This window comes from Nelumbo nucifera, chromosome 4, assembly GCF_055504915.1.
Source record: "Nelumbo nucifera cultivar China Antique chromosome 4, China Antique-T2T, whole genome shotgun sequence".
NCBI classification, from domain to species: domain Eukaryota; kingdom Viridiplantae; phylum Streptophyta; class Magnoliopsida; order Proteales; family Nelumbonaceae; genus Nelumbo; species Nelumbo nucifera.
The window spans coordinates 85,806,366-85,826,705 of NC_142652.1; the positions used below are offsets into that span (position 1 = coordinate 85,806,366).

Here is a 20,340-nt window from a genome sequence, read left to right on the forward strand (position 1 = left end):
GTCTTTTTCAAATGCCACTTAACGACTAGTTAACAGTTGGTTAACGGTAGATACTGAATTGACACGTTTTGGAAGTTCGGATATTAAATTATCGCATCTTAAAGTTCGGGGACCAAAGTGGTACTAGGCCCAAAGTACATGGTACTAATCGGAAATTTTCCATATTATTTATGAGTTGTTGTCACAATAAATTTTCTTAGCTTTTTTAGTAAATTATTTACTTCTTTTTACTTTATATATTAATTAATAAGCATTAAAATGTAAGATAGCATTAAACAATAATGTGACTTATAAAAACTAGAATGTTCAATTTTGTTGCACAAGAAAAAAAAAAACTTTCTAATTCTACAAACAAATTTTCCTTCACGCTAATTTTATGTTTATTCATATTTATTCGAATACTTTCATATTTCGGAGTTAAATACAAAAGACACTTTAGCTAACTATGTTTCACTTAGGTAAAATACAAATTAGTATTACAGCATATATACAAGTAATTACCAATGAAAGAGAAAACCTATATATGGCTACCATGCTTTTCCACTTATTATACAATCATGTGATTTAATAAAGACTAAATTGATGAAAATTATGACATAAGAAAAAAACTTCAAAACAACTTTTTTGCTTCAAGCTAAACTTTTAATTCATATTTATTTGATTATTATCAATTTATCAGAATGAAGTAGAAAATTACTTTAGCTAACTATGTTTCACTTGGCTCCAATTATCTTTCTTTCCCTTGCTTTTCTTTCAAAACAAACATTAAAAAGAAAAAAATCCTTGGGAGAATGAAAGTTTCATTCTTGTATGCCAAAAAACAACATATTATACACAAAAATCCACATCATATGTCATCTCCTTTATCCTCTTACTCAACCAAGGCTTCTCCTCTCTCTCTCTCTCCCCCCTCAAAATACAATTCTTTACATTCCCAGCTTGCTAACTCAACACCCCTATTTTCCTAAACCCTCTTTCTCTCTCTTTATTCACCTAAATTATTTCCTCTAAATTTTTTCTTAAACTATCTCTCCATATATATCAACTGCCCTAAAATGTTTTAAAAAGGTTCCACAACACTAGTGGGTGTATCTTCGTTTTTACCCATTACCCAAATTAATGAAGGCCACTTACATTCATTTAGGTAATTTTTATATGATAATGATGATTATTTCCACTGTAATGTGATCTTATAAATTCATGGCTAAATTGTTGAATAAGTGAAAGAAAAAAAAAAAGCTTTAACAGAAAAAGCCGATCAAAGTAATTGGGTGTCCACTCCACTCTCCATTCAAAAAACATTGTTAAATTGGTTTATATATAAATATAAATAATACTTTTGCTCTTTTTTACCCAATGCACATCGTGGATCTTGTGCATTGCGGCCCCCACATGATGCACAAGATCCACCGTACACAGGCTCTACATTCAATTCTGAGTTGAATTGTTCCTTTTCAAATAAAGTTTGTAACGGATTTAGCCAGCCTCACAGCTTCACACTCTCTGAGAGAGAAAGAGAGAAAGACAAAGGAAACAGAGCAAACCTCGCGTGTGCTTGAAATGAAAGCTCTGTATAATGGGTCCAACGCCATATTTCATATATAGAGAGAGAGAGAGGCGTAACCGCTCTGTGAGGTCGGTGTGATGCGCCCTGTGTGTGAGGAGCAGATCCGGTCTCCTCTCTTTTAACCTTTTTCAACTTTTCAGGTGACACGTGGCTATGTCGGTACACGTGGCTATGTGAGGAAAACGGAAAAGGCTTTTCTGGGTGACCCTGCCAGCCAAACGGGCGACAGTTGAGGGAAGTAACGCCGTTACTGTTAACGGGAAGACGGTTGCCGGTTGTTAATGTAACGGCGGTTTTAACGGCGCTGAGCGCCAACGGAGGAGGCGGAGGAGGAGGAGGAGCCGCCTTTTCCATCAATGCCCTGGCATGCTCCGATTCGATGACGTGTCGCTTTCGCCGTTCTAATTATCTCCGTGGCTTGTCTTTTTCTCTTTTCCATCTATCGCCTCGCCCAATCCAACTTTCCATCTTTTCGGTCTTGATAACATGAGACAGTCCTTACGACAGGGCCATCTCTAATCAGCCTCCGGACAGGAATACTCACAACCAGACCCCACAAAATATTCGAATCCAATGATTCTCGGAAATGATCTTTGCTAGTTTGCCGTGGGTTGTATTCATTGAACCAAAAAGCGTGTGAAGGAGAGAGAAACCTTAATACAATACAATACAGATTGGAAGGAAATCACCGGCAAAATCGCCGGCGGTCGGCGGGAGGGAAAACTAACCGTGGTTAGTTTAGCTGTTTAGGTTAAGAGGGTTTTACGCGCGCTCGGCTTTACAAAAGTTGACTCGTGGTTAGAGAAATGGGTGTACGGTGGCAATGAGGCAGCAAGCAATGGCAGGTGTACATGAGAAGGCGTTGAGCACTTGAAGAGTTAAACGTTACAGAAGGGGGGAGAGAGAGAGAGAGAAGTTCGTCTCTGTCTCAGTCTCTCACTCTAGGAAGTATAAAAGGAAGGGAGAAGGGAGTGGGTGAGGTGTAGAGTCCCACATTGAAGGCTCTGTAGGGCACCTGATTTTATAAAGGTCTCTTTGTCTGTCTGGTGTTAAGGTTTGTTGTCTGAAAGGTCTGAAGTTTCGAGGGTCGTCTTTCATTTCTCTGTTGCATTTTGTTTCGTTTTTCAGAACTGTTCGTACTCTCTTGATCTCTCACAGAGAGAGAGGGAGGGAGGGGATGGGTTCTGCCATTGTTGGAGAGCAGTTGAACTTGGAAGGGAGGTACGAGGACAGTAGCAGCAATAAGCGGGACATGGGTTCTACAAGAAAAGGTGGCGTGTCTGCGTCCTTATTCTTCCTCTTCGTCTTCTTCTTGTGATTTGTCGGTGGTTTTTCTTTTTATTTCATTTGTCGAAGCTGCTGTAGCTTCTAAGGTGGTGTTCTGTGCTGGGAGGCAACTGGGTACTATTTTATTGTTGTTCTTCTTTGTTTCTGGAAGGAAAAGGTTTCATTAAACTAATGGACTTTTGGGGTGTCTTCTCTTCTTTCATTGTTTCTTTCCCATTTTCAAGGTTGTAATTATTTATTTATTCTTCTTTTCGTTTTTTTATTTCTTCCTTCTTCAACAGAGTAAACAGAGCTGCATTACTGCATTTTGATGTTTATTATCTTCTTTCTCCTTCGTTGGGAATTCCGTTTCAATCGTTTAGAACTTAGAAGAAGACTGTTTTCTCTCTCTCTCTCTCTCTCTATATATATATATATATTTTTTTTTTAATTTTCACTGTAAGTTGCCATTGGCGTTACATTTCCCTGGCCTTCCTGTTCTTCTCTTTGTTTGAAACTCGAGTTAAGATTCCCATTTCCTGTACAATTTTCTGGTTTCTGGTGGTATATCTATGCTTGGTTGGATCATCTATCGTGTGATATACTGTGTATTTCTGTTTCTTTTAATAATTATTTCCTGATTTGTTTATGTTATTAACAAGTTTAACGTGGTTTCGTCTTCACTGGGAAATGGTTTTCAGTGTTCTTGTTAACTAATGGAGGAAGAAAAAAGATGGGTTGCTTATAACCTTTCTGGGTCTTCTGTTAATATGTTCTCTTGTTCCGATTCAGAGGAGAAAGATCAACTGTACTGGGAGCTTTGGCATGCATGCGCTGGTCCCCTCGTTACTGTTCCTCGAATTGGGGAGCTGGTCTTCTACTTCCCTCAAGGACACATCGAACAGGTTATCTTCTCCCCTGCCTGTCTTTCACTGTTAATTCTTCATGTAATTCAGCGTCGATGAACAATTTAACGAAGTCATTCTTCTCTTAGTTTGTATTTATTATCCTTAATCCTTTGTAGGTTGAGGCATTTACAACAAATGACCGTACTATGCCATTGCCGATCTACAGTCTCCCATCAAAGATCCTCTGCAGGGTTGTCAACGTTGAACTAAAGGTCTGAACACACACAAAAACATATTTCACAATTTTAATTCAGTTTCAGTAATCTGTGTGGGTTAACAAGTTTAGGTGGGGAGATGTTTGTTGTGTTGTTTGCTAATGGCGTACTTAATTGGTGTTCTTGTTTCTGATTCGTGGTTTTGCAGGCTGAAGTGGAGACAGATGAGGTGTACGCCCAAGTAACATTGCTTCCAGAGACGAAGGTTACCTAATTGTTGAAATTGGTTTATCGCTCATATACCCACATGATTGATTGCGATTTATTTGTTTATTGGTGGGTTGCTAGATGGTGATGGTTTTGGATTTATGCATCAGGAGTCGTCTAGTCTGGATAAAGGAAATTTTGAGTCTTTTCCTCGAAGGCCTCAAGTGTACTCCTTTTGCAAGATTCTCACTGCATCTGATACAAGCACACATGGCGGGTTCTCTGTTCTTAAGAGACATGCTGATGAATGCCTTCCACCTCTGGTCAGTACTTAGTAGGCTTTTACAGTTTCGGATTCAAATAAACCATTTTTTCAAAATTTTGGCATCTCCAATCAAGTTTAAGCATGAATATAGCGGAATGCCTGTGACAGGAAATCATGAGATATGCACCTGTCTATATGCCGCCATAGACATGGGATGGGGTGCAAGGGCTCCAATCCCCCTTATGCAAATGGCTCTGAATTCTTCAGGATGATGAATGGTCCTTCCTGGGTCATCCATTGGAAATATTGAATGTGCTACTAGTTTACTACCTATCAAGTAACAAGGATTTGGCTAAGCTACGCTATTTTTTGCTTTCTTGGCTTACTGTGTTTCTTGTGAATGTTGCTTGACTCTTTTGGGACCTCATATGGACTTCCTTCCTTATGGAGTCGTTTACACTTGACTAATTCTTTTTAATTTTAAATATTTAAATAAGTTCATACAGGTGTTATACATAACTTATTGTTTGCTGTTGTAGGACATGTCCAAGCAACCGCCATCACAGGAACTGGTAGCAAAAGACCTTCAAGGGGTAGAGTGGCGTTTCCGCCACATATATCGTGGTGAGCTTCACCTAGCAAGTTTTCATAAATTTGGGCACCTATGGTTCAACTTAACCCTTAGATTGTATTTCATCATGAAATAACCAGTTCATCAAACTATATGTTTAGACGTAATTTATTAGATTTCTTATTTTAGACTTGCTTCACTGATGGTTCATTAGTTGGTGTTCAAAGTAGTTCTCCTTTCCTCCATCCATCGTACTCTTCTAAATTTTGGCTTTCCCTTCACAAATATAGGTCAACCAAAGCGACATCTACTTACCAGTGGATGGAGTACTTTTGTCAGTGCAAAGAGGCTTGTTGCTGGGGACACTTTTATTTTCCTTAGGTCTCTCCATCTCTAACATCTTGTAATTATGGGTTTATTGCACAATCAGTTTCTTCATTGGTTAGATTAAAAAAATCTTTTTTTCTCAGGGGAGAAAGTGGAGAACTTCGTGTTGGAGTTCGTCGTGCTATGAAGCTTCAAAACAATACTTCAACATCTGTCATATCTGGTCATAGCATGCAACTTGGCATTCTTGCCACTGCGTCCCATGCCATTTCTACTGGGACCATGTTCAGTGTGTATTACCGGCCTAGGTAAAGAAATTACCATGTCATCTGGGGGATGGGGATTGTAATTTAGCGGTTTGCTTGGAGTAAAATCTGTATTTATTGTAATTATCTTCCACAGGACAAATCCATCTGAATTCATAATTCCTTGTGATCAATACATGACATCAGTTAGTAATTTGCATTCAATTGGAATGAGATTCAGGATGAAGATTGAGTCTGAAGAATGCCCAGAGCAAAGGTGAGGAAACCACTTCCTTGTGGGTCTTTTGCATGGTTATTTTTTCTTGAGTTATGCTTAATGATATTTGTGTCTGTGGCAATGCAGACTTGCAGGAACTGTAGTTGGTATAGAAGATGCTGACCCAGTTAGCTGGCCTGGTTCGAAGTGGAGGTGTCTCAAGGTTGCTGGTTTTTCCATTATATCATTGTTTATGTCTTTCATTTACTAAGGGTCTGTTCTTCTAATTGTTGCTTTCTTTGTTCAAGTAAAGATCGGTTTTATCTTTTTGTAGGTACAGTGGGATGAAACCCCTACAACAGTTGTACTTCCTGACAGGGTTTCTCCATGGAAGATTGAATCATTTGAAGCCAGTGACATGAGACAACTTTCATTTCTACCACAATCAAAGAGAATGCGTACTCTGCGTTCAGCACCTCTTGAATCATCCACTATGGTAGTGGCGGATGGTCAGTAGTCTTTGATTTTCCTTTGTAGTTTCAACTTCGAAATGATGTTTGAAACATAAATTCTAGTTACCAAAAAGGAAACATTATCATTAGCTGCCTTCTTAAAAGGTTTGACACCTGCGGCATGAAAGTCTGGATAAGATTTGCAACTGAAAAAACTAGTTCCATTCTCTAGGATTATGTGAGTCCTCAGGTTTATGTTATTGATACCATTTGGCTCATCTAATTGGATTGGTTCCATTGTCTAGGCTTATCACAGCGTTCAATCAAGCATGCACCAGCTCAGGGACAGTCAGGGGTCTTGCAAGGTCAAGAAATTGGGGCCATAAGTGCTCACAGATTAGGAAGCATACAGAATGCATCTTTGTTGCACTTGGTTACTCCCACAAGCTCTGATAAAGTTCAAGCACAAATGTCGTTGGAGAATAATTTGTCCCTTCCAATGCATGATCCACTGTATCTTTATCCTGGCAATGCCCTACCTATCCCCAATGGAATTTCACAGGATTCAGGACTGAATGGCTACTGGCCGACACCATTTTCCTTGTATGTGTCCGGGAATTGCTCTTTTTCAGATGTTGGTTCCCAGAGTTCTGGATTTCAAGGAAAGAGGGCTCCTGATCCTGGGGAAGTATTTGAGATGCCATCTACCCAACCAAAACGCAGTGGCACTTGCATGCTCTTTGGTGTCAATTTAACTAAAAATCCAATGGAGCATCTATCATCACATACCATGGTTCCTGGCGTTGTCTGGCATCCTTCCCCTGTTCCTATGGTGGCATCCCAATCGGGCACATCAGACTCTGTGCAGCTCTCAGAGCCATCCAAGAATATGAAGTCATCTAATTCCAGTGAATCTGGTGGCCTTGTGGAGAAGCCGTGCAAAAGTTGTTGCTCAGTTACTACCCGGAGTTGCACAAAGGTTAACTTTGTAGTGCTCTGCTCTAAACTGTTCTTGAGTCAATGTGTCCAAGTGTGCTCCTACTAACAAACATGGTTTGTGTTGGCATCAGGTCCACAAGTATGGGACTGCTCTTGGGCGATCGGTGGACCTCACAAGATTCAATGGGTATGATGAACTTGTACATGAGCTTGACCGAATGTTCGAATTCAATGGGAAGCTGAAGGACCAAAGCAATGGCTGGGAGGTTGTATACACAGATAATGAAGGCTACACAATGTTGATGGGGGATACTTCGTGGCTGTTAAGTATTATTTTCATTTCTTTTTCTTGTTACAGTGGTTAGTCATTGGTGGCAATTCTCCATCCAAACACTTGAAAGTTGAAGCTGACTCCATATTTTTCTTTCTTCTCTCTTTTGACAAAGCAGGGAATTCCGGTCCATAGTGCGAAAGATGTTAATCTGCCCAAAGGAAGAGGTCGATGAGTTGAGAAGAAGTATGAAAATCTCTTGAATCTCTCTCTCCCAGAGTCTCAGAGATAGGGAGAAGATCTATTGGAGTCGTACATATAACATACATGGAATAATGTGAAGGGTGCATGCAGACAGACATGCTCCACTGCGGTAGATGGCCTAAGATGTATTTCGTTCCTTCTATAAACGGGCGGCCTTTGCTTTGTTCCAATGGGTTTTTCTTCTGTGGAGCAAAGCTTAACAGCTTAATTGGTGGGTGCAAAATTAGACTAATCCCATCAGTGCCCGTTTGGAGGGCTGAAGTGCAGCTGCGCCTATGACCTTCCAGGGTGGGCCCCACATCTAGAAAGCCCAAATTGGCTGATGGTCATTTGAAGGGCTGTCTGCTTTGATATGTGACGCTTTCAGTGTTGCTTGAACTGACTTGGGCTTTCCTTATGCCAGAATCCACTGTGTAAAGGCCCTCCCAATCCCAAACAGACTTTAAATAGTTTATCCAGAGCTGAATGGAACATCTTCAGCCCAGCCCTGAGCCCCTCCCTGGACATAGTAGTCCTTTCGTGCGGTTCCCGGCGGCATTGGGCAGGTGATTAGGCATATTCCCTCGTACCATCAATACTGAAAAGCTGGTACTGGAATTTCCACGCTCTATCCCTTTCTGTGGCCGGAAAGGCCCACTCTGTTACATTACAGCACTTGATGACTGCTGTACCGTCCAAATCCCCAAAGTAGTTTGGGATGCCAAGCTGAAGCTTGATACAAAATTTCAAATACAATCAATTAATCAATCATTATGTACCCAATTGCGTACTCCATTGTTGAAAGAAACGATTCATATCACAGAAATTCAAATTCTAATTGGAGGTGTAGGAGTCTACCGCGGTGTTTAGGGGAAGGGGGGTGTAGGTTCTTGTTGTTTTTAAACAGAATTTTCAAGTAAGTGTTTATAAGAGTGTTTGGTGTGATATTTTAAACAGGTTTTTTCTTTATAAAAGCGCTTCTCCGAAACATAAGTAAAAAGTCCAAAACTCTTCTCTAAACGGGCTTTTTTTGAAGTGCCATTTTTGGGTATTTTACTAATCACCTCTCCTGAAATTTGGTAATTGCAATCCATCTCCTCTGATATGGTAAAATCTTCCAAAAAGAGGCATGGAAATGTCTAAAATACCCATGCAGTTGCTTTTGACTAAATTCTTTTCTGAAATCACTGTCCCAAACCCTTCTAATCTCTTTTCTGAAATTAATTTATTTTTCAAATTTATCCATTATATCAATCATTCAAAGGGCTGCAATTTTAAATTATCTTTGTTTTTATTGTTCATAAAGTTTGTAATTTTTTTGGTAGAAATTAGTCTTAATAGTAACTGTATGGGTATTTTGAATGTTTTCATGCCCTTTTTGGAAGATTGTCAGAGGGGGGTCTACTTCTAACTGTAATAGAAAGTTAAAAGGAGAGGTGATTGCAATTGCTCAACTTCAGAGGAGACTTGTGCAATTTACCCAATCTTTTAAACGTTTGGTAAGTGCATAAAAGCACTTCCAAACCCAGATTAAACAGGCTTATGAATAAATGCTTATTAGATAAACACATTTTGAGTATTTGGTGTGATCATCCTAAACTGTTTTTTTCTTCATAAATAGGTTTCTCCAAAACGTAATTAGTCATAAACCCAAATTTTTGGCTTCTTCGAAATGCATTTTTTGGGCTTGTTTTCACCAAATGTCATCTCTGGCTTGTTTAGGTGCTTTTGGTTTTGGCTTCTAATAAGCAATAAGATACAGAAGCGTTTATTAAAAGTTAATAGCCATCCCAAATGCAGCCTAAGTTTTCTATATAGGAGAAAGCAATTTGTGGAGAACCACTTGATGAGTGGGCCTTCAAAATAAGCACTTCCAATAGCTAGTAATATTTCTTCTTTGAATGGGCAATTTGTAGTGTCAGTCGTCACTTCGTATTGTCTGCAAATTGACAGTTCATGCTACCAAGCAACCTCAGAACTCTGTCGTTACCCTTTCATCTCCATCTGCATCTGCTTTTTCTTTTTTGAGATTTTCAAGTTTATCAACCCAATTATCTATGTACTGAAATCATAACCAATTTAGTAGAATATCAATTCAATTACAGAAGGGGACAAGAATCATGAATATAGTACCCCAGGAATTCATGGTTCAGTGTTAAGATAGTAGTCACTTATTTGCAAATAATCCAAGTTGATTGCTTTTTGATTTAGAGAAGAAAACTCCTTTTATAATTGGGCTTATATGTTGATATAAATTATTTTATAGTCGTCAGCTTTTTTCATAAGCACGGCTTTGTCTTCCAATTTTAAAACCCAGGATAACAAACCCAGCCTGAGTTCTGAGGGCCCGTTTGGTTTGTGAAAATAGGGATCTGGAATTAGAATCAGAATGGGCCATTCCAATTCCAACTGGTGGAATGGCAATTCCCCATTTGAGGGAATGCCCATTCCCGCCCCCTCTGGGAATGAAAACCCGTTCCAATTGATTCCAATTTTCATTCTGCTTTCTGTTTGAACCAAATAAACTATGGGAATAGACCACTCCAATTCCGATTCTAACTGCGAACCAAATGGACCCTTAATTTCTTATCAGGCCAATAAGTTTCAGGTTGAACCACTCAGCAAACCCAAGTTCTCTACGTGAAAATCAACTATAAAATAACACCCTTTTTGTACGTTGTTGATTAGAAACTGAAAACCCTACTGCCCGTATAGCAGGAGTATTTTCCATCCCTGATTTGAAGGACCCACTTCTGGGAATTGGGGCAACTCAGTTGAGCTAGTGGCCTAGTGGGTACGAGCTGAATATTCACAGGGACAAAGAGGCTAAACATTACCAGTGATACGGGTGATCCAAAAATTGCTCATGATCTTTTCAGATCGACTGTCATGCTTCATGACATACATCCCTGTATGTGGTGCAGAAATCCATGCTAACTTATGACAGAGGTGCCAGTCTCCTGGAAGCACTGAGGTGTCAAGGAGCTTTCATCTTTTTAACTTGGACTGCACTGCGTGGTGCACCCTGGTCTTCACGCGTGAATCCATATCAGATGTCACGGCTCTTTAAGCTTCTTTTAAGTTTCATACCAGAAGAAAGATTCAGGATGCTAATTCACTTGGTGGTTGAATACTAATAATAAGCCAACTCATAGCTGAAATGTTAGAGCTGTGGATAATTTCCTAAAACGAGAAGAAAAAAAAAACAAAATGCATAACTACAAGATTAACTTTTTAATACTCATCATCACTATCAAGACCAGATCTAACTGTTTCCTTCATGCTTTCTACTAACACAATTTGTTAAGAACTCAACTTTCTCTCTCTTATTTTCTGTCAAACCAAGTGCAGCCTTAAGTTCTAGCCATTTCAGGTGGATTACTTGTGAAATTTTGATTGTTTCTGATTGATATGTATGAGATGAGATGAGTATGTCATGATTCTATGATCAAGTGACTTTATTAATCAATAGGAACTAGTAATTTTATTACATTGATTAGAGCCCTCCACGAGCTCAGCACCATTTGACAGTCGATACAGCTCCAATAGAAAATCTTAACCAACATCTTATGCTTCTTGTATTATTTCCATTGAATTCTCACTTATAAATAAGCAAGAAGTTACATGCCACAGCATTTGTTCTCAATGCAATAACTCAGAATTTTGCTAAAACTATCTCTCGCATGAACCCTTCTGGTGCTGCATACACAAAAAGACTGAACCTTAAACAGATATAATATGCAGATTATTTGAAATGGTTAGCTTACATTCTTGTTTAGATGCATAGTCTTCCTAGCAATAAGAATTGGAAACAAATTCAAGACTTGCATTGTCAGCTTAGAGGTATGGAATGCAGAACAAGGAGAAAATTAGTACCTTCTCCTCCAGTGAATAGATCGAACTGACCAATAGCCTGAAGAAGGAATATTTCAACTCCACTCACAATGAGAGCTCCAGCAGCCTCTGCTTCTTTCAACAATTGGGTCTTCCTAGGTATGTAAACCGAATCAAATACAAGCTGGTAAACTCCCAAGGTATCCTAATCAAACAAATAAAGATTAAATTTTTTATTTCTAGAAGTACTCTGTCTTGACTTCTGAATGAAAAGTTAAGAGCAACCTCAGCAACAGGAATGCGATCTTTGTTTGGACGCATTCCTAATGGGGTGGCATTTGCAAGGATTGCTCCTCTTTCTGGACGGAACTTAGCAATATCTTTGTAAGGATGAGCTACCCCTGAAACTGAGCAGGCCAGGGACTTTGCTCTATCTTTTCAAATAAAACCATGATGGTTAGAAAGGATTGGATAAAATCAGAAGATAAGAGACATGCTCCACCATCATATTAGAGAAGATATTTCAGTATCTTACCATAGTCTATGTCAAAAATTATCAGCCTTGCCCCCCTACTTTTGGCACCAAATGCCAATGCTCTTCCAGCACCTCCAGCACCAACAAGCACAAACATTTTCCCAGTGATTGGAGAAGTGAGTGATGCCTTTTCAGTTCCTTTCGTTGCTGCAAGTTTTAAATTGTGTATCTATTAATAAACAAAGTTCATCCCTTTCTTTAGAGATTTTGAGCTACAGGAACTTTTCCAGCATGATACTCCTTAAATTGGAAGCTGAAAATAACTGGATGGTTACTAAAACCATGAAATCTAAAAATTAATAGCAAAGAATCCTAGATCTAGAGCCTTTTCTCTTACCAATAGAAGATCATTTCATCCTCATAAATCTGTTTCCCAAATATGCAGGAGCTATCTACAGTTTTTTCCTGGGTGGGAAAGTAGGTTTTAGGATATGTCATCCATTTATTGAAGCCACTAGACACTATATACTAACCATAAATCTAAATGAGAAGGCAGTTTGAGCCCTCAAGAAAAGGACAAGGCTGCAATTTGATTAGAGAAACTGTTATGTCAATGATAGTACCTCTAAGTGCATCCTCAATTGCGGTTATAGAAGCTTCACAGTCTGTGTTATAACCAAACCAGTTTCCCATCAGTAGGCCTCCTTATAATTGTATTTACAGCTCCTATAGACTGATGAAGCATATGAAGTTTTAGAAACTATCATATATTATCAAGATACTGTCACTAGCAACATGAATGGCTACGATTAAGGTTAAGGTGGAAAAGAATTTATCAAATTTATAAGTTAGGATGGAAAAAAATGACAACATTGTTATGAAGTATGAACTTTGACATGATGAAGGAGCCAACAACAAGAGGATATTCAAAATCATGGTTTTCAAATGAGCATTGTAAAGGCACCATATACATGCGCACTTGTATGTCTATTGACATGAACTGCTAGTCAGGTTGCTTAATGAAGGTGTATAAATGACCCAGGAATTTTCCACATGGAAACTTCTTTGGGGAATGAAAAAGAGCCCTTGTGTTTCTCTAATATTTGTTAATGGGTGAAAAGTTCAACCTAAAAAACTGTCATGTATTCTAGCAAGGCCCTTCTTTATGAACTTTTCCAAAACTAAAAAAATTAAATTTTTGAATGGCTGTTTTTAATTGGGTAAAGCTCCACTAAAAAGTGGGGTATGGGGATGATGGGGACTGCAAAGCATGGCAAATCCAGACAACTTACCCAATTGATGGATGGGATTGACCACAAGATTCTTCCATGTGGCAGAAATAGGCTGGTTCATATAGCAAGTTTCTCTACTTAACCTTCTTCCTATACATGCATGTGTACATACTTTTCTACATGAATGCCTGTATACGTGCATATGTATAATATGAAATTGTAAGGTGAATGCAGTTTTGATCTACCAACTGAAACCACTAAATTGACCTGAGCAAGTGGATGGATTTCATGGCAGCACCTGGTAATAGCTTCCTTGTATGGGATTCCAACACTGAGTTCACAAGAATGACAAAATAAATCAAACTTCATTAAGGAAAAGAGGTCCAAATAACATATCAGGTTCCAAAGAAAAAGGTCATATTTCAAGAACAAAATTTGCTTCAAGATGGACTTAACAGTCCAAACCAAATCAGAGAAAATAAAAAGCAAGTACTTTTCTATCCAATCTGGTTAATAATTACTCAATACAGAAAGTTTTCTGTTATTTTGTTAACTAAACTAGTTTACTTCTTGAAAAAGAAAAAAAAATGAAAACTAAGATGACATAAAGCCCATTACCCAATGTTGTTCCCAGCTATCTGGGGTTCTTGGGAGGGGTAGTCTGGATATGGTCCTAACTTTTGGCTTTTTTTTTTTTGCACAAAGTGGCCACTCTCAAACTTGAACCCATGATCTCATGCTTGGCAGCCTGACATTTTACCATTATACCAAATAATGGCCCCTAAAGTTAAGATGGCATATGGTATATGTAATGTAATCTTAATTTGGTATCAAGAAGAGAAACAATCTATGGTAACCAAATCCTAATAAATGAACTCAAAATATGGTAAAATCAATAAAAGAGAAATTGTTTTTCTCAGTATTGAAAAAAAAAAGAAAAACTTTGCTACAAGAACAAAGAGTTTCCTCTCCTGAAGTAACTGGCTGCATACCTGAAACCTGCAAAGTCAGGACAAGAGTAAACTGTAAAGAATTCCTCGAGATCATCAACAAGCATTGGGACATAAATTCCATTGTATCCTGCATGTCTGAAAGTAGGGTTATGTAGAATGGGGCCTTTACTGTGGCCTACTGGATTTGAAATGAACCCAAAAATCTTCGTATCTGTGTTTAAATACTCAAGTTTATAAGTTTGTCTAAGGCTGTCCAAGGTAGGTAAGCCAGGTGCCAAGTTGCTTCCAATAGATCCATAGACTAAAAAAGCACCAAACTTTGGACCAAGAAGCTGGCTTATAAGTCCTCTATCTCCTTTAGAGTACGCAATTAATGGAACCTGTGGGTAGAAAAACCAAGATAGTGATATGTCATGACAATACCAAATATCATACGAGTAATATAAGCACAGAAGTCCATAAAGAATTCCTGAACTATGGGGCCGTTTGGCATGTCTTTTTGGGAAGATCTTCTGGTAGTTCTGACAGTCAAAAGGCGCATTGAGCTTTTGCATGAAGATCTGAGCAGCCCAAAGCTAGTTTGGCTACCACACGTCTTTCCGTGTCTTTCCACGCGAGAATAAAGCGAGAAAGACGCGAAAATCTCCATTTGGAGTTTCCTGAAATCAGCTCAAAATGGGCTTCTCACATCTTTTCGGCGCACTGACTTTTGGTGGCTAGATCCGTTACGAACCAAACAGAAAAAGACCACGGCGCGGTCTGCCCGACTTGTAAACAGACAAAAGACCGCGCGGAAAGACACACCAAACGGGACCTATGTCAATCTTCTCATAGCTGGATTAAATCCATTTAACTAAACCAGGATATTTTTTCTTGGGAATTGTAATTTTTTTATTATCATGTCTAATTCATTAAGTGTATAATACTCTATGACTAGACTATTTCTTTCTGGGCCACAAATTTGTAAGTAACCAGGTTATATGTTATGGGTTTTCAATGTATTTTATGTGGAAGTATATCCTTCGTGTCATACCTGGCAAAATGAAAACAAGGGAAAAATCCTGGCTACATCTGTAATATTACTTGCATCTGTGACAAGTTTGACAATATCTGCTCCAGTAGTTTTCATCTCCCCAACAAGATTGTTGAGATCTTCTTTTGAAGGGGTTTGACCGCCCACATAGCACGACACAATTAATTTTCCAATTGAATGCTTATTTGGACTTGCAGCAGAAGTGAAATCAGATGCTACCTGAATCATGAAAAATATATCAAAGAAAATCCTAGATCCAATAGCATGTTGAATAACAAACACATTAAAAAAATACGTTACTCTCACCCATGCAGTTTTATAATAGCAATCTTTTATCAGGGAAAATTTGAGGATTCCAATGAATTTTACTAACTGAACCTGATACTTCTATCTTGGAAATTCAAATCTATTTGGAATTGATCAATGAAACCTAAATAAACTGTACAATTATATTGCTTGGAGAGCAATATATGTCTTGGTATCCAAATACTGTTCTGAGCTATCTGACACAATGATTTCAGGAAGCACCAAAAACATGGCACATAATGTTAGATTAATAAATTATAATATACACTTATAAAATAATCTGGTCAATCTAAGTAATGAATATAAAAGAACATACTCAGCAATCAGCATTAACTGATGTACATTAAAAGGTACAAATTTGCATTCAAGTAAACATGGATGACAAGGATATGTTACAAATCTTGCTAAAGCAAGGATAACATGAGATTTTTCAAGATATGAAATTTAATAATATGGAAGCATGGCTACCAGAATATGTAATAAAGAGGTAGAAAAATCCACCTTTTATGCTCTGCTTGATTCCCAGCTCTGACAACAAATCAATAAATACAAAGTCATTCACAATTATTCAATGAAGCCCTACAGCTCTCTTGTTTGTTACATTAATGAATAATTTAATCAATACAAAGTCATTCACAATTATTCCTTTCAATGCATCAACTACCAAATTTATCTTGAGTGAGTGGATCCAGAAGCAAGCTATATTTATGCTGCACACATACATAGAGAGTTGAATACAAATTAAGTCCATTATGGATCACTCAACCCAAAAGTTTTTGTTCAGATGTTCCTTCCATGTTACTAAATTTATAATGTTCAAACAAACTAAATATCCAAGTTGGCTAAAGAGAAACTTCATACAACGATATGAAAGTTCCAAATTGAGCCAGATTAGAGGCTTTAATTCAATGCTATGGTAGTTTGGAATCACACATCTACCTTCTATTGCCTGCAAAAGACCTTTATGTATCCTTCTATTATTTCTTGTTAGATTCATCCTTTCACAGAAACATGAAAAGAAAAAGAGTTCAAAACTAGTTATTCCATGTAAGGGACAAAATGGTTGCAAATAGAAGCATAGTTATTTGATCCCTAAGCAGCTCTTTATTGTGCTTTCCTGTTAAGAAGCAATATGTGTGAATTTACAGATTCTGATAAATAATTTGGGACATGGTAATATTTATTATAATTGCAGTAGCTGTGAAAGTTAACCATTTGTTTTCCTTTTTCTTCTTTGTCCATCTATCGGATATGAATATTTTATTTGTTCCTCGTTACTTATCATGGGTGTAAGACTTCCTTTTGTGATTTAATAATGCCAATCTATATGCACTGTTATTGATCAAAAATGGATTAAAGGTAAAAGTAAATCAGGTTTGAGGAGAAAATGGACCTTAAATGGGAGAAATGTTCTTACACAACCTACTTTATTTTAACCACATGGAGGAAAGTTTTGTCCAATCCAGACCATTTATCAGATAGGGAACCATCCAGATTGAGCATGTTTTGAATTCTACAATCCATACCGGTTTATCCAACCATGGAACCCATGGAAATATCTTTTGAGCCAATTTTTTTTCCATGAATCTAGGAATAACCTGCCACATGTTCCCGTTTTCTTGTTTAGACTCAATTAAACAACCCAACTAGCAAACACTCTACCACACACACACACACATGCACATTTGACCTTATCCAACTAAACTACAGGTTTGGTTGAAGTTTATTCACATTCTTAAGAAAGTTAAAATGAAAATATAGTCCAAAACAAAACAACCAGAGTTTGCACATACTAAAATGGATTTGTCTTTGACTTTTACATTTTCTTTGCATCTGATATAGACCGGCACACCAGGCCCTTCACCAATCCCATTTCCACCACTTGTATATTTCTTAGCAATAAATCCCCCAGTGAGCAACAAAATTAAACTAAAGTTTGATGGGAGCTCTATGAGAAACCCAGGAGTAGCAGGTATTGGTAGTGTCTTCAGAGACTCCTCAAGCAAAGTGATGGCTATGTATTCAGGACCTACAGGGGTAGGGGATTCTTTAGAGGTTGAACTGTTGGCACTGCTACAAGGCCTAAAACTGGCTAAACAATCAAATTTTAAAAAACTTGAAGGTTGGAGGGAACTCAAAGCTGGTTGTTTCTTGGACTACCAATAGGTGCAATGTACCTAGGATCTACAGACATTCTCTAAGGGAAATTTTAAGCCTGGCAAGGGATCTAAGTGCCACTTTTACTTGGACAAGGACTGCAAATGGGATGGCTGACACATTAGCTAAACAGGGGATCAATAGGCAGCAATTGTATTGGGCTTTATTGTAATCCTTTGGGCTTTGCTTCTCATTTCTATTTTTTGGGTGGTTGGACACCCTCTCTTATGTAACTTAAACTGCCGTACTTTAATAAAATTATTTTCTTCCTACTGATAAAAAATATATATATTTCTTAGCAATAAATGTCCTTTTATGATCCATGGAAGGCTAGGGTATGGACAAAATTTATGTTTTAAGCAATGAAAAACTCAATGAAAGAGATAAAAACAGTACATAAATCAACTAGGGACATATAAGAAAAAGCATGATATTGGAGGCATGATGAATTTATTTGTTCCAACAATTCACTAACAAAATAGCATGTTTGAGAACTACCTTCAGCTCAACATCTACATAATCAGCTCCCAATTCCATGGCTAAACTAAGTGCATCTAATCGTTTACGCTCATCACCCTCATAGCAACCACCTTCAGATTTTGGTCTGGAAGAAATAAGTGAGATTTAATATAAATATGAACTTTCTAAACAAAAACACCAATGGAAAGTTAATACTTTTTTTCAGTTGAAAGAAAAGGAAAAGCAATACTTTTTTCAACCATATAAACATGAGCTAAGTGGTTCATTGATAAGATGCAGTTACCCAAATGTTTATTCTTTCAAGGCATCAAAAGAACTAAACAAACCAATTCACTTTCACATACAAAAAGTAAAATTTGATACACTGGGTTCACATTATCATGCCAATTTCAACGGCTGATGCCTGAAAGAAATCTCAAGAGGATATTGTTATTGCAGTAATGCACTAACAAGTCCCATGAACATGACCAGTTGTTCTACAAAACCTCTTCACTGATGACTGAAACAAATAGGAATAACTTTGGTAGGCAATCTACGACCACAAACTAGTTAATCATTGTTACCATTTCTTTTTATTGGATGTATATGTGCAGTATACAAACATATCAGGAAAAAAAAACACTTAAAATTTAATAAAGGACTCGTGAATTGCAGTTTGGTTCTATTTCATAATATATTTTTTAAGTTAAATGACAAAAACATCCAAAAGTTTAAGAAAGTTTCCTATTAAATTTGGGACAAAAAGTTTGGCATTTCTATATTTTAAAATTTCCGATATTTTTCATATGTGAAAAGTGTATTATGCATATATACTAGATAAAATATATTCGCACACAAATTGGCTACACTTTATAAGGATAAATGTAAAAAAAAAATCTGAATAATTGAATGCCCATTGGCCATTACTTGCAAATATGTAGATATCATGCTACATTTGGATCACAGAAGAAATAGGAATGGAATTGAGATTTTGGACAACTCAACAAACTCATGGATTCCATTCCTTGACAACTCGGAAACTATAGCATATTAAGCCTTCAATTATGTGTTTTTGAGGATTTTGAAATATTCTCCGGGTGGAGATGGAATTTGAAGGATGCAGAATTCAAAAGGAAGCACAGCTCATTCCATTGAATTCTCAAAGAGGTAGTACAACCCAAAAACAGTTTCTATTTCAACGCTCAAGTGCTATTATTTTCTTTCTAATAACTGTTTCCAACTTAACGTTCATGGTGATCAAAACCAAAATACCGCGAAGAAGCATTTTATAAATCCAAAGAAACAGAACAGAACAAAAGAAAAACAACACTGAGACAATCAAATGAAAAGAAGGGATCATTTGGATATTAACGTACCTGTAGACAATGATCACGGGCAATAGCCTATCTCTAAGGAGGATTTCAAGGTCTTGACGAGGCCGGAAGTTCTTTAAGTAGTCCAGCCTAATCTCAACGAGGTCAGCGCCTTGAGCTTTCGCCTGACCCATCTCGAATACCATCTGCTCTATGGACTGAGCCATTAATGGAGCACAAATCTTAGTCGAATTCTTCATCATCCTATCACTACCGCTTAAGGAAAATGATAAGAGCTGAAGAAGGAAGGGAAAAGAAACACTAAAATAGAAGAAGTACAAATCAAAAACACGAGTAACACTTCTAAGGAAAAAAATATATCGAAGAAAGTATAGAAATGAAGCCGCCCAACGTAGTTTGACCAGCGAAGATTGAACACAGAAAAGTTAGCTGGTAACGACTAGACTACAGAGAAAGTAGTAGTCATGAATGAATGTGGGGCGGAGATGTGAACTCGTTTGGAATGGGCCACCCCCATGAAGGGTATACAACCACCACCGCGGCACCACCAATCCAACCCAACAAGTTTTTTGCTTTACCTCCTTTTAGCGGCGTTGGACAAAGTCTTTCATGGTGTTTGGGCTTTGGTAAAACCTGAAAGAAAATTGGTTTTTCTTTTCATTTCTGGAAAGATTAGAAAATGTATACCCAAAAATCTATTGAAATTGGAGAATTTGGGGAAGCTTCACATGAAATTCTTTAGTCTTTTCATGTGATAAAAATAACCTTTAAATGTGTTTTCAAAAGTCCAATATTATCAAACCATTTGTTTAACAGTCTTGATCTTTAATTAAAGATAAGACTCCAAAAGCCGAATATGTATTTTGTTGGAAAATCTTTCTATAAAAAAACTTGCTTAACGGCACTATCTTGTACAAGGAAATT

General features: G+C 37.6%; 1 protein-coding gene and 1 pseudogene across 3 annotated transcripts; one reads left to right on the top strand and one right to left on the bottom strand.

The window, feature by feature from the left end:
- Positions 1-2,261: 2,261 nt before the first annotated feature.
- On the top strand, positions 2,262-8,607 carry LOC104585724 (auxin response factor 2-like). Of its 2 annotated transcripts, XM_010242703.3 has the most exons (15): positions 2,262-2,596; positions 2,696-2,838; positions 3,626-3,738; positions 3,858-3,953; positions 4,105-4,161; positions 4,274-4,426; positions 4,908-4,992; positions 5,230-5,320; positions 5,410-5,574; positions 5,669-5,788; positions 5,876-5,951; positions 6,063-6,237; positions 6,486-7,159; positions 7,251-7,441; positions 7,569-8,607. In XM_010242703.3, the coding sequence occupies exons 2-15, from the start codon at positions 2,745-2,747 to the stop codon at positions 7,651-7,653; spliced, it is 2,175 nt and encodes a 724-aa protein (XP_010241005.2). In that variant the 5' UTR covers positions 2,262-2,596; positions 2,696-2,744; the 3' UTR covers positions 7,654-8,607. The 2 variants fall into 2 exon arrangements, with proteins under 2 accessions (XP_010241005.2, XP_010240998.2); XM_010242696.3 differs by having other exon boundaries at positions 2,262-2,838.
- Positions 8,608-11,067: 2,460 nt separating this feature from the next.
- On the bottom strand, positions 11,068-20,133 carry LOC104585714 (bifunctional 3-dehydroquinate dehydratase/shikimate dehydrogenase, chloroplastic-like; annotated as a pseudogene). The gene is made up of 10 exons (XR_016085864.1): positions 19,459-20,133; positions 18,122-18,227; positions 15,161-15,379; positions 14,167-14,507; positions 13,442-13,505; positions 12,566-12,675; positions 12,003-12,149; positions 11,753-11,901; positions 11,510-11,672; positions 11,068-11,332 (listed from the first exon to the last, which is right to left on the bottom strand). The product of XR_016085864.1 is annotated as a bifunctional 3-dehydroquinate dehydratase/shikimate dehydrogenase, chloroplastic-like (transcript).
- Positions 20,134-20,340: the final 207 nt, after the last annotated feature.

Coding starts and splice junctions, on each gene's coding strand:
- LOC104585724 (XM_010242696.3), top strand. CDS start 2,745: ATGGGTTCTGCCATTGTTGGAGAGCAGTTGAACTTGGAAGGGAGGTAC. Junction 4,162..4,273: donor CATTGCTTCCAGAGACGAAG/GTTACCTAATTG, acceptor TTTATGCATCAG/GAGTCGTCTAGTCTGGATAA. Junction 4,427..4,907: donor ATGAATGCCTTCCACCTCTG/GTCAGTACTTAG, acceptor TTGCTGTTGTAG/GACATGTCCAAGCAACCGCC.